This window comes from Prunus persica, chromosome G3, assembly GCF_000346465.2.
Source record: "Prunus persica cultivar Lovell chromosome G3, Prunus_persica_NCBIv2, whole genome shotgun sequence".
NCBI lineage: Eukaryota > Viridiplantae > Streptophyta > Magnoliopsida > Rosales > Rosaceae > Prunus > Prunus persica.
Window position 1 is genome coordinate 20,435,379 of NC_034011.1, and position 11,108 is coordinate 20,446,486.

At 38.8% G+C, this 11,108-nt stretch overlaps 2 protein-coding genes across 5 annotated transcripts; one reads left to right on the forward strand and one right to left on the reverse strand.

Moving 5' to 3' along the window:
• Window positions 139-3,079, reverse strand: LOC18783806 (protein PHR1-LIKE 2). Of its 2 annotated transcripts, XM_020559127.1 has the most exons (7): window positions 2,611-3,079; window positions 2,136-2,524; window positions 1,958-2,034; window positions 1,814-1,868; window positions 1,436-1,502; window positions 1,233-1,305; window positions 139-1,076 (listed from the first exon to the last, which is right to left on the reverse strand). In XM_020559127.1, the coding sequence occupies exons 2-7, from the start codon at window positions 2,518-2,520 to the stop codon at window positions 624-626; spliced, it is 1,110 nt and encodes a 369-aa protein (XP_020414716.1). In that variant the 5' UTR covers window positions 2,521-2,524; window positions 2,611-3,079; the 3' UTR covers window positions 139-623. The 2 variants fall into 2 exon arrangements, with proteins under 2 accessions (XP_020414716.1, XP_020414715.1); XM_020559126.1 differs by having other exon boundaries at window positions 2,136-3,079.
• Window positions 3,752-10,992, forward strand: LOC18783134. 3 transcript variants are annotated; one of them, XM_020558843.1, is made up of 22 exons: window positions 3,752-4,170; window positions 4,311-4,841; window positions 4,953-5,227; window positions 5,356-5,445; window positions 5,741-5,875; window positions 5,979-6,100; window positions 6,398-6,562; window positions 6,806-6,920; window positions 7,124-7,229; window positions 7,332-7,442; window positions 7,522-7,685; window positions 7,790-7,907; window positions 8,098-8,322; window positions 8,426-8,616; window positions 8,760-8,927; window positions 9,088-9,193; window positions 9,290-9,427; window positions 9,516-9,674; window positions 9,845-10,054; window positions 10,136-10,330; window positions 10,414-10,485; window positions 10,654-10,992. In XM_020558843.1, exons 1-22 carry the CDS (start codon window positions 3,922-3,924, stop codon window positions 10,810-10,812), a joined length of 3,804 nt encoding a protein of 1,267 aa, XP_020414432.1. In that variant the 5' UTR covers window positions 3,752-3,921; the 3' UTR covers window positions 10,813-10,992. The 3 variants fall into 3 exon arrangements, with proteins under 3 accessions (XP_020414432.1, XP_020414434.1, XP_020414433.1); XM_020558845.1 differs by having other exon boundaries at window positions 6,815-6,920; XM_020558844.1 differs by having other exon boundaries at window positions 4,956-5,227.

Consider the following 11,108-nt stretch of genomic DNA (forward strand, 5'->3'; position numbering starts at 1 on the left):
GTTTGAGGGTGGGCACAATTTCGAGCCTACTTGGTCGAATCGTCCAACCCGGTCATAGTGGGTTGGGTTGGACTAAAATTGAGCGGGTCTTGAATTTAAAAAATCATAAACCACTATGTACGGGTTAGAACCAAAGATTTGAACCAAAACTTAAAAGTAGGCTTCATTTTGAGTTAACTTGATCGAACTGCCAAATCCGATCACAAAAAGTTTGGATTGGGTTGAGTTAGCCTAATAATGAGTTGGTCTTGGATCTAAGAAATCATAAATAGCTATATATCGAGTTGAGTTACGGATTGAGATTAAAACCTTCCCAACTCAACCCATGCCCACACCTATGGTTAGGAAAGATTTTTGAGTGTCACCGGTATATATCCATGCCCAAAAGTCCATGATTGACTACATAGTCCATAGTAACAAAGCACCTCGAATACATTCAAGAGTGTGCCATGAGCAGTCGAAAAAAGAAATAACCACTAGCAACAAGCAGAACTAAGCTGCCAAAGTTTTATACCAGAACAAAAATCTTAAATTATGAAACTCCACAAGCAAACAACATAAAGGTGGTTTTGTTCTTTCATCCAGAGTGCCTTAGCACACCATGTTGATGTGGGTTGATGAAATTAAGTTCTATGACTGGAGGTTCCCATTTCAGCAGTATCCAAAACCAAGTAAGCTTCTGCAGGGTCATTATCCAAACTCTGCTCCATTATCTTGTCATCGTCAGCCAGAATTTGGAAATCTTCCACAGATGAATTTTCTGAATTTCCATGTGAGATCAGGTGGCCTTCAGTTTCGTGATAAGCTTCCCTCTGAGCTTCAAACCCACCAAGTTGGTCTTCAAGACTAAGCTGCATGCTGGTTTCCTTACTTAGGTCATATGGAAGGAATTGATCTTTCTGAGATATTATTGACACCATAGTTCCTAAACCAGCTACATCCTTTCGAAATACGCCTGCAGAGTCTACTGCAACACTTCCAAGAAACTGATCAGCAAGCTTTTTACATGCATTATCTAGTGCATAATCCATATATCTTCGTTCGGCATCCTGACGCAATTTTAATCGCTTCTCAGCCTGCAAAATTATGGTGTAGTGAGGATAAGTTTCATCAGGTACTTTACCCCTTCGTGTTTTTCTTGCAACATGCCACCAAAAAACTAAAGAATAGAGAATAAGGTTCATATTTATCAGCTTAAGCTCCCAAATCAATTTCCAAACTTGAAAACTTGCCTCAATTTGCAGACCAAGTTTTTCTTCAACTTCCGTCTGGGTTAGAGCTTTCTTTATTAGTTTAGAAGAATGCCTATGTATGGAGACACATCCCACACAAACAAAAAATCACAGCCTTTAGCAGATAATGCACTTGAAAATGGAATTGTAATTCTGAAGAAAGACATGTTTAGTGGAGATAAAAGGAGCAGAGCAAATCATACTTTTTCTGGGATCGCGATGAGCACAAGGAAGTGCTACTAACGCTTCTGCCTTCGAAGTCCTGTGAAACTGAGGTCTCTTTCATTTAGTGGTACTGAAAATCTAAAGTCAGCTCAAAAACATGATATTTTATTCACAATTCACAAGTTAGTTTTTCATCACTACATCAGTTGTTTAACTACTTTCTCTCTCTCTCTCTCTCTCTCTCTCTCTCTCTCTCTCTCTCTCTCTCTCACCTCCCCCTCCCCCCTCCCCCCTTCCCCTCTCTCTCTTTTATTTTTGGGTTTTACTTTCCTGCTCAATTTTTTCTTCAGTTATTTACAAAAGAACTCGTTTAGAGGTATATTTTTACATTTGCTTAGTTTTGATCAAGAACTTACAAGTTTCCGGAACCTCCTTCCACTCCTTCACCGAGTACTTTCCAAGTCTGTATTTCTGCAATATGATTACACATCAATGATCAAACACTTAACAACAAGAATTTCTCCTTAAATAACATCAATTAGTGAATGGATCAAACAGACCTGGAGGTGGCTCTTCAAGTGGTAAAGAGTTATTCCCTTGACACCCATTTTCTGCAGAAGCTTTTTCGGAGTTGCCTCTGCAAATGTGATATGTGACATGTTCAGATGACTGAAAACAAGATACTATATATGTGTATACATATATATACAACAAAGCCAAGGGAGACGGGTTGCTTACTATGGGGGCCACCAAGCTGATTGATAGCATCAACAAAGCAGGCATGAAGGTGAGGAGTCCATCTAAGGCGAGGTTTGAAGTTCGAACTCAGAACCGAAGGTGTTTGAAGATCATGAGAAAGGTCCTCTTCTTCTTCTTCTTCCTCCTCCTCCTCCTCCTCTTCACCCTCAACAACAACACTGTCATCACTCTGTGTGACAGTGGGAGTTGGGGGTCCTTGAAAATCTTGCTCATTATCACCAAAATAATCAAAACCACAACCAACCATCCTTTCTTTTTCTTCTTCTTCTTCCCGAGGCTGAAGAGCAGCAGCCCGCAGAAGCTGACTATTATACGTGTGATTTGGAACACCACTTCCTCCTCCTCCTCCTCCTCTATGAAACATCTACCTACCAACCCAGATAGAAGAAAAACAGATAAGAAAACTTACAAACACAAAATCCCAACAACCAGATAAAGCCCCAAAAACACAAACTGATGAGGCTGGACTGGTTTGAACTTTGAACAGCTAGCTCTTTCTCTGTTATTTCCTTCCACACAACAACCAGGTGAAAAAACCCAGGTTTAGGGCCTTGCAGCACAGAATTGGAGGTCTACACAGATGATCATGATTTACATGAGAAGCAGCACATCAGGGGCCAATGCCAGCAGGGCTTGCCAGAGATGAGCATAGCAGAGAGGCCTTTGATTTCTACTGCATGAGAGGAGAAACGTGGAAGCCTCTACTTAGTTAGTTTCCTGTAATTAATTGTCTTCACCTTCTTCATTTCTCCTCCCAAGAATTTAATGCCAAACTGTTCTCTGGTTTTCAGGCATGGCTTGCTTTTCAGCTCTCTGTTTGTTTTGCTCATTTAGTGTTGGTTGGTGCACAGCAGTTATTATGATGCACTTAATGTTTTTATTTTCTTTCTTTGCTGACAACCTCATTCATTGAGAAGAATTTACATAATTTTCTAGGATACAAGATAAGAGAAACTACAATGGTGGATGTAAAGGGGGTGTATATAATTTACACCCTGCAATGGTGGGATGTATAAGGGTGTATATATTTCGGAGGTGTAGAAAGATGTAAATGTGGCTATACACTCTCGAATTTACACATAGAAGAACATGTAAATGTGGCTCCATGGTGCTCTATCCTCAACCCAAATTCCAAACTAATATTCCAATAATAATAAAAATTCCAATTAGTGAGCAATATGGTTGCAAATCTCTTGTGGAACAGGCAAAGGGTTGAAAAAGCTCCCATTGCAAATCTCATGTTCTTTCTGGATCCATGTGGGCATAGATAGAGTGAAGGTAAAGGGTCCGGTGTTCAAGTTCAGGTCAATGTGATGGTGATCTTATTAAAATAAAATAAAATAGTTTTGATTATTTAATTTTGAGGAGCCTTCTCCATTGTGTAATGAATACAGCAAATTACAGCACTCCCCAAAAAGCTTCCATCACTCCTTATCCTTAAAGAACAGTGCAAATAACAATAATATTTTAACTTGTGTTTATTTGCATTTCCCCCACTCATTTTCTCTTATTTTCTGAAAAAAATAAAAATCTTTAAGTTGTTTATTTCTTCAAAAATCTGGCAAAATGTAACTGTTCATTTTCCTCTTAAAAAACAATATTTAGAGAGGAATTATTATTTCTTCAACTAAAATCTAGAAATTCGAAAATAATCGCCAGATTCTGCTTAAATGAATCATATTAAAATTGTTGGATTGTGACATGAGGGAAAAGTCCCCCTTCTATATTCCTAGAAAAAATAAAAGAAGAAAAAGGCCCCTTTTCTATGTTTGAAAAACATTTAAAAAGTCTAACTAGCCGTTGGCAGCCGACATCCCCACATCTGCACCGCCGACCTACGAGCTCGTTCTCTCTCTTCTTCTTCTTCCACCATCTCAGCTCTCTCAACCTTCCTTCTTCAACAAAGCCTCTCTCTCTCTCTCTCTCTCTCTCTCTCTCTCTCTCTCTCTCCCCAAAACCCTGCAAAATGTTCACCGAAGGCCTCGACGAAAATGCAATCAAGTGGATCAAACAGGTACCCAAATCCCAAAAGCTCTTAACTTTTCAAAAACCACATACATAATTCATCTTTGCGAATCTAAAAACGCATGTTGAATCTGCGTGTTCATGTGTATTTAAGCTCTTTATGGATTTCAATTGAATACCCTGCTGCAGGGATCAGAGGCTGAGCTAGTTGAACAACAACAGCAACAACAACAAACACCACAAGCTATTCGATCGCCTCTCTCAGAGAAACTCACTTTGGAACCGTACCCAAAATCGCCTCTGCGCTTCAGCTCCAACAGTGGAAGCCATGTTCTGCCTCCACTCAAGTTCCACGCTGGCCTCCTCGCACCTCAAAGCTTGGTAGCTTCTTGTCTAAGCAGCGACACTGATAATGAATATGATGATAACGAGAGTGTAGCTTCAGTTTCTGATGATGGTTCAGCTGCCAATTACTTCGATGAAGAGACAAAACCGATGGAGCAGTACTATGAAGAAGAAGAGATGTTTGGTTACAAGAACAAGTCTAGCACAGGGTTGAATAGAGGGTTGTTGAAGGAGGGTCTGAGGATTGAATTGCCTGGAAATTGCAGGAGATTTACGGATGGTGAGGTGGGTTTCAAGAATAGATGTGCCCCGAAGACTTCGACACCATGTGCTGGCAATCAGCTTCTGAAAAGGGCTCAACTTCGTAATTTCAATGTAGGCCTTGATGCTGGTCTTTTTAGTTATAACTCTTGAGTTATTTTTTTGTAGTGGGTAAGACCGTAAGTGTTTGTTTGTGATTTTGAATCTTGGTTGGTGATTGTTTAGCAGGGTACTACCCCAAGTGGTGATGAATGTAGTATGCTCAGAGATTCAGCAGACTTGGGAACTCCAAGTGCGCCTCCCATTTTTGAAATTGCAAGGGACGAGAAGGGCTTTGAGGTTGAGAGTCAAGGTCAAGAAGCTTGTCAAGGGTTGACAGAGAGCAATGGAGCAGAAAATTGGACTTGCCCATCAAGGGGATCAATGGGTTTTGATGGGAGTGTAGACGCTTTAGCAGATTTGGATACTAGTTCTTTCAAAGCTTCTGAACTTGGTGACAGGTATTGCAAAAAGAGCTGTTTGCTCCTTGTTTTAGTATTTTTTTTGTGAACTGTGACTTTCACTTGATTTCTTTTGTTTCTTTCTTGTGTTTTTGATAATTCGCATAATTTAACATTGTCTTCTGCAGAGCCAACAAAAGCATAGATGGAGAGACAGAAACAAGAATCCCTTCTTTGCAAGCCAGCCAATTAGACCATTCAGCTTATTATAATACCAGGTGCATCCAATGTTGAATTTCATATAAAGTCAGATACTTGTTTACTGCTACTTTGGTTTTAGTGGAGTTTTATTGCTTTATCAGTAAGAACTTAACTGTGTTTGCACTTCTACATTGAACAAGGAAAGAGTTGCCTTTCCAAAAATTTAATTATGATTTCAAATGTTTTATATATATTCGTACTGAGTAAAACCCAGTTAGATCCAAAAGATACTGCACATATATTAGTTTTTTCTGAAATTTGAAAAACCATATTTTTTCATTCTTTTTATGGCATCTCAATTCATCATTGCAGTGGCCAATATGCCTGGCAAACCTTGATCGCACATGAGGCATGTATACGCTTATGCCTACAAGCATGGGCAAGAGGCTGCACTGAGGCACCCGAATTTCTACGAGATGAGTGCCTGGCTCTTCGGAATGCCTTTGGGTTAGCTACCTTTTCCTAATGCTGGATACTTTATTTTTTGAAGTGCCATGGCTAGTTCTCGGGTTTTGAATGGGAATTTCAGATTTAAACTCTGATTATACAGGCTAAACACATTTTTGTTGCAACCCCGGGGTGTACAACCAGTAGAAGCAAAGACGAGTAGGAATGCAGACCAAATTTTTCCTCCTAAGGCAAAGAAGGTGGTTGGAAAGATAAGAGTTGAAGGTGCGATCTTCTAAATGAATTGACTTTATAAGTGAGATACTGACGAATGGGCTCGAAGTTACTTTCAGTTTAAGAAATTAACTGGAATTGAACTTCAAAACGCTCTTTTACCAAATTCAATTAATTGCTTTATATACAACTGTTTTCGGAGGCCAAAAAGTATGAAATGCTATCTTAACTATTTCTTAAAAGTAATAGATGGTTTCTATGCTAGCATTATTTAATCTTATCTTAGGATGTTAGGTTTATTTTGGACATTAAATTTCATAATTTAATGTGGTTTTTAAATGACGGCAGTGAGGAAACTTCGAGTAATACCAAGAAGGAAACTGAAGAGCACATATTCACAGAGAGGTGCAATGTACATACAAGCAGGGGCAGAATATGTCCGACATGTTTCATCACTAGTAAAAACTGGCATAAGTTCTTTAAAGTCGGCGTCATTATCAGTTACAACAGAAGGTTTGTGCTGTACAAAAACTCTGGTGTTGTTCTTAAATCAAATTTTCTCTGAATACTAAATATGAAGGCACCATCTAATATATATATATATATATATATATATATATTACAAGCCTAGAGCTTTTTTGTTATTGATTAAGATAAGCAGAATATATCTATGTAGCAACCCTTGGTGGATCTTTCGTTGTCCTGTGATATGAATCCTGTGTTTCAATGGATGGATGATTGATAGTTATCTTTTAGAGTGTGCAGAGACACTTTCCTGCATATTCCAACTTAGTAGTGCCACTGAAGACACTGAAGTAGAGTCAAGTTCAGCAATTTTCTTGCGCCCCGGAAGTGGTGATTACCATGTGTTGTAAGTTTCTATTTTGATCTCATGTTGTAAGTTACATTTTATCCTTCTTTTTAATGGATATGCTGGTAATTTGCTTAGTACTGTCTGTGGCATAATGTACCATACCAAAATGTATGTCAGCCCTTCAAGGGACATTGGTTACAGTTTGAGAATTATGTTATGTTAAAAGTGGAGAAGATCTCACACATTCCATGTAATTTCAGTTTCCCAGATAGTCAAGTGGATGCCCTGATGGTGGAAGTTCAAGACACGAAAAAATCAGTCCAAGGTCGAACCACAATTCCTATTTCATCCTTGACTGATACCACAGTATGCATCCTTCCCTATCATCCAATGTCAGATTTCCTAAAGGTGAACCAATACCTTTTTGCCATCCACATGTTATTTGATGTGATTTTTGTGACTATGCAGAATGATAAAGTTCGGTGGTGGCCTTTATACCATGATGATCAAGAATGCATTGGGAAGATTCAGCTCAATATTGGTAGTACGATCACAAATGACGAAGCTAATCATATAAAGGTTTCATTTCTTCCAACTCCACCGATACCCATTATAACTGATACCCAGGTTCTCATCTATACTCTTTCACATGTTATAGAGTGGACCAGTTGCAGAGACTCTAGCCTATGATTTGTTGCTGGAGGCTGCTATGCGGGCACAAAACTTTCATTCCCGGAACTTATGGTTAAGTGGACCTTGGAAGTGGTTGTTGACCGAATTTGCAGACTACTATGAAGTTTCCAAGTCATACACAAAGTTGAGGTACTTAGCAAAAGTACATTTTGCCAAATTAAGTAACTAGAATTATTATGAAAAAATTTGTGATGGCTTGGCATCATATTCACTTCCCTTCGGTTTCTTTGTAGATATCTTTCACATGTCATGAATGTGGCAACTCCGACAAAGGATTGCTTGGAGCTTGTGAATGAATTACTTGTACCTATACTAAAGGCCAAGAGTGAAAAATGTTTGACGAGGCAGGAGGTATGGCTCTGCAAAAGGGCAAGATTACATGATACTACAACAATTCTTGAACCAATTCTTTGTTTCCATCACTAGATTTAAAAGCTTTTTTTTAAAAAAAAAATTTATAAATATTTTTTTGTGTGTGGTTATTTCCCTGTGGATCATAACTTCCTTTTCTTTTGTTGGCTTTGATCTTTCTTTCTTGCAGAAAAGTATATTGTTAGATTGTGAAACACAAATTGAAAGTCTTTTAGCAAATGTTTTTGAAAACTACAAATCATTAGATGAAGGCTCTACTACAGGGTTCGCAGTCTTGTTTGGTCCAACTCCAGAGTCTGCAGCGCCAGCTCTAGCTCCTGCTGTACAGGTCTACATTCTCCTTCATGATATCCTCACGCTAGATGCCCAAACTATGCTGCGCAACTATTTGCAGGTACATGAAAAATGTCAATTTATAACTTGGAGGCAGGCTTCTAGCCTTGTTTGTTTTTCACTTTGTTTTGATCGAGTATTTATTCAAATGCGTTTCTTAACAGACAGCGGCAAAAAAGAGGTACCGGAAACACACGCTGGAGACTGATGAGTTTGTGTCAACAAACTCTGAAGGTTTCCTTATGGACTCCATATCCATCTCAACAGCATATTTGAAAATGAAGAATTTGTGTATAAATATACAAAGGGAAATTCAGGCAGACATCAAGATCCACAATCAGCATGTACTCCCCAGGTACAGGCCTTACTTTTTCATCCCTAATGTTGCTGACTCATGTACAATATTATAGTTGGATCCAATATCATAAAGTTTTTGAGTGTGAACTTCCTAATTTTGATTATTTCATATGTATACTGACAAATGTTACCTAATTCCAGTTCAATTGACCTCTCGAATATAGCTGCTGCTATTTACAGCACTGAGTTGTGCAACAGGCTTCGAGCTTTCCTTGCTGCCTTGCCTCCATCTGGTCCACAGCCACATGTAAATGAGCTTTTAATTGCAATTGCTGAATTTGAAAGGAACCTTGAATCATGGAATATCAGGTCAGTGAAAGAAATTTGGACCAAAATCCCTTGCATTAAATAAAGTTTTGTGATTTGATTTTCTAGAATGAAATGGTGCCCTGAGAAAGTCGCAATAAATGGTAGCAACGAAGTTTCTGTTATTTTGTAGAGTTCTGATTTCATGTTTTATTTACTTCAGTCCGGTGCAGGGAGGCGTAGACTCAAAGAATCTGTTTCACAATTATATAATGGTCTGGGTACAGGATATGCAACTTAACTTACTTGAACTTTGCAAGGCAGAAAAGGTATCCTCTCTTCAAGAGCTTTTTGTGTATTCCCCTCTCCTCTCTCCCTCCATTGAGGAATTGTGTTTAACCAAGTAGCTCTAAATAATAATGCAGGTGCCATGGTCTGGGGTGTCAACAAATCATTCCACCTCACCATTTGCTGAGGAAATGTATGAGAACATTAGAGAGACCCTTATACAATATGAAGTGGTACTCAATCGATGGCCCCAATACTCATTGATTTTGGAACAGGTGAGTTCTCATCTCATTTCATGCCTATAGTTTTTGTCAAAGAGCTACCCTATACATTCATCTAAGCTATCTTATTGGTTCTGTGCAGGCTGTTGCCAATATCGAAAGAGCAATCATAAAAGCACTGGAGAAGCAATATAATGATATCTTGACTCCATTGAAAGATGGTATCCAAAAGAGGCTCAATATGCAGGTCCAGAAGCTGACAAGACGACAATCAATGGCAATCTACGCTGTTCCTAATCAAGTGAGTAACCCACTTACAAATATTTCCTATGGGACCTAAACATGGTATCAGATTTATCCACTGGCATCTGATACTGGAATATAATCAAATCTAATCTGTCACTCATTCACACACAGACAAAATTATGTGTCACAATTCTATATATTAATAAGTTTCTATATCTTTCCCAGCTCGGAATTTTTTTAAACACCCTGAAGAGAATTCTCGATGTCCTTCATTGTAAAGTAGAAGACATCTTAAAGCCCTGGGCTTCCTATCTTCCTGACATGGGAGATAACAAGAAGTCGTTGTTCGGGGAGCAGATGAATGGAATCACTGTCCTCTTGAGGACAAAATACAAAAATTACCTGCAGGCAACAGTAGGGAAGCTCATTAGCAATGTACGGCTGCTACCAATTTAATATATCCTTGTCATTTGCAATGTAAGGCTCATTAACAGTTCTCATAAATGATTGTTTCAGGTGCAAGCTAACCGTAACACAAGGCTCAAAAGGATTCTAGAGGAAACAAAGGAAGAAGATGGAGAGGCTGAGGTCCGTGAAAGAATGCATGCACTGAGTTCACAGCTAGTAGACTCCATCTCCAACTTGCATGAGGTTTTTACAAGTAAAATATTTATTGCAATTTGTCGTGGATTCTGGGATAGAATGGGACAGGTAAATAGAGAGAACTGTATTTCACACAACCATTACTTTTTAAATCTTCTTAATTCTAATGCATTACAATTCTTTTGTACTAGATCGTTTTGAAATTCCTTGAAGGCAGGAAGGAAAACCGAGTCTGGTATAACGGATCTTATTATGCTCTTGGGGTAAGTAGCTTCAGATTGAGGGCTGCCTCAATCCAAGTATCCAACCTTGTAACCACATTTGAACTTCGATGAAATAATTAGGTGCTTAAGGCCAGATGCATTGTTTGAGGTTGTCTCTGGTGGATGCTGCCTACTGCATGCTTCTAACTTCACTATGTTTGTCTGTAGATATTGGACGACACCTTTGCTTCCCAAATGCAGCGATTACAAGGCAATGCTCTGCAAGAGAAAGATCTTGAGCCCCCTCGTTCAGTGATTGAAGCCCGATCAATTCTTTGCAGGGATACAGAAAATGCTACAGATGCATCTACCTACTTCTATGTTTAGCAGGATGCTTGAGCTAGTGCCAGATTTCCCATGTTCATCTTGGAGTTCATCAGTATTGTCAATATTTGCAGCGCATATGTATAGTGGACATGTTCTATAATATTCATTGATTCTTATTCATTCTGTAATATAACTTCGTATTAATTTTCTCCATATCAATAAAGCAATATAATTTCCTTCTGCCTTGTTCTTCATTTTTCTTCAATTACCACTGGTCCTTTGAGATTACAACCATGCTAAAGGCAGGAAAAAAGCATTGCGCTGGACTTGGGTGCCACAACTTAATCTTAGCAGAG

Coding starts and splice junctions, on each gene's coding strand:
- LOC18783806 (XM_020559127.1), bottom strand. CDS start 2,520: ATGTTTCATAGAGGAGGAGGAGGAGGAGGAAGTGGTGTTCCAAATCAC. Junction 2,035..2,135: donor TCAGCTTGGTGGCCCCCATA/GTAAGCAACCCG, acceptor TCACATTTGCAG/AGGCAACTCCGAAAAAGCTT. Junction 1,503..1,813: donor GAAGGAGGTTCCGGAAACTT/GTAAGTTCTTGA, acceptor AAGAGACCTCAG/TTTCACAGGACTTCGAAGGC.
- LOC18783134 (XM_020558843.1), top strand. CDS start 3,922: ATGTTTGAAAAACATTTAAAAAGTCTAACTAGCCGTTGGCAGCCGACA. Junction 4,171..4,310: donor CAATCAAGTGGATCAAACAG/GTACCCAAATCC, acceptor ACCCTGCTGCAG/GGATCAGAGGCTGAGCTAGT. Junction 5,876..5,978: donor GCTCTTCGGAATGCCTTTGG/GTTAGCTACCTT, acceptor CTGATTATACAG/GCTAAACACATTTTTGTTGC.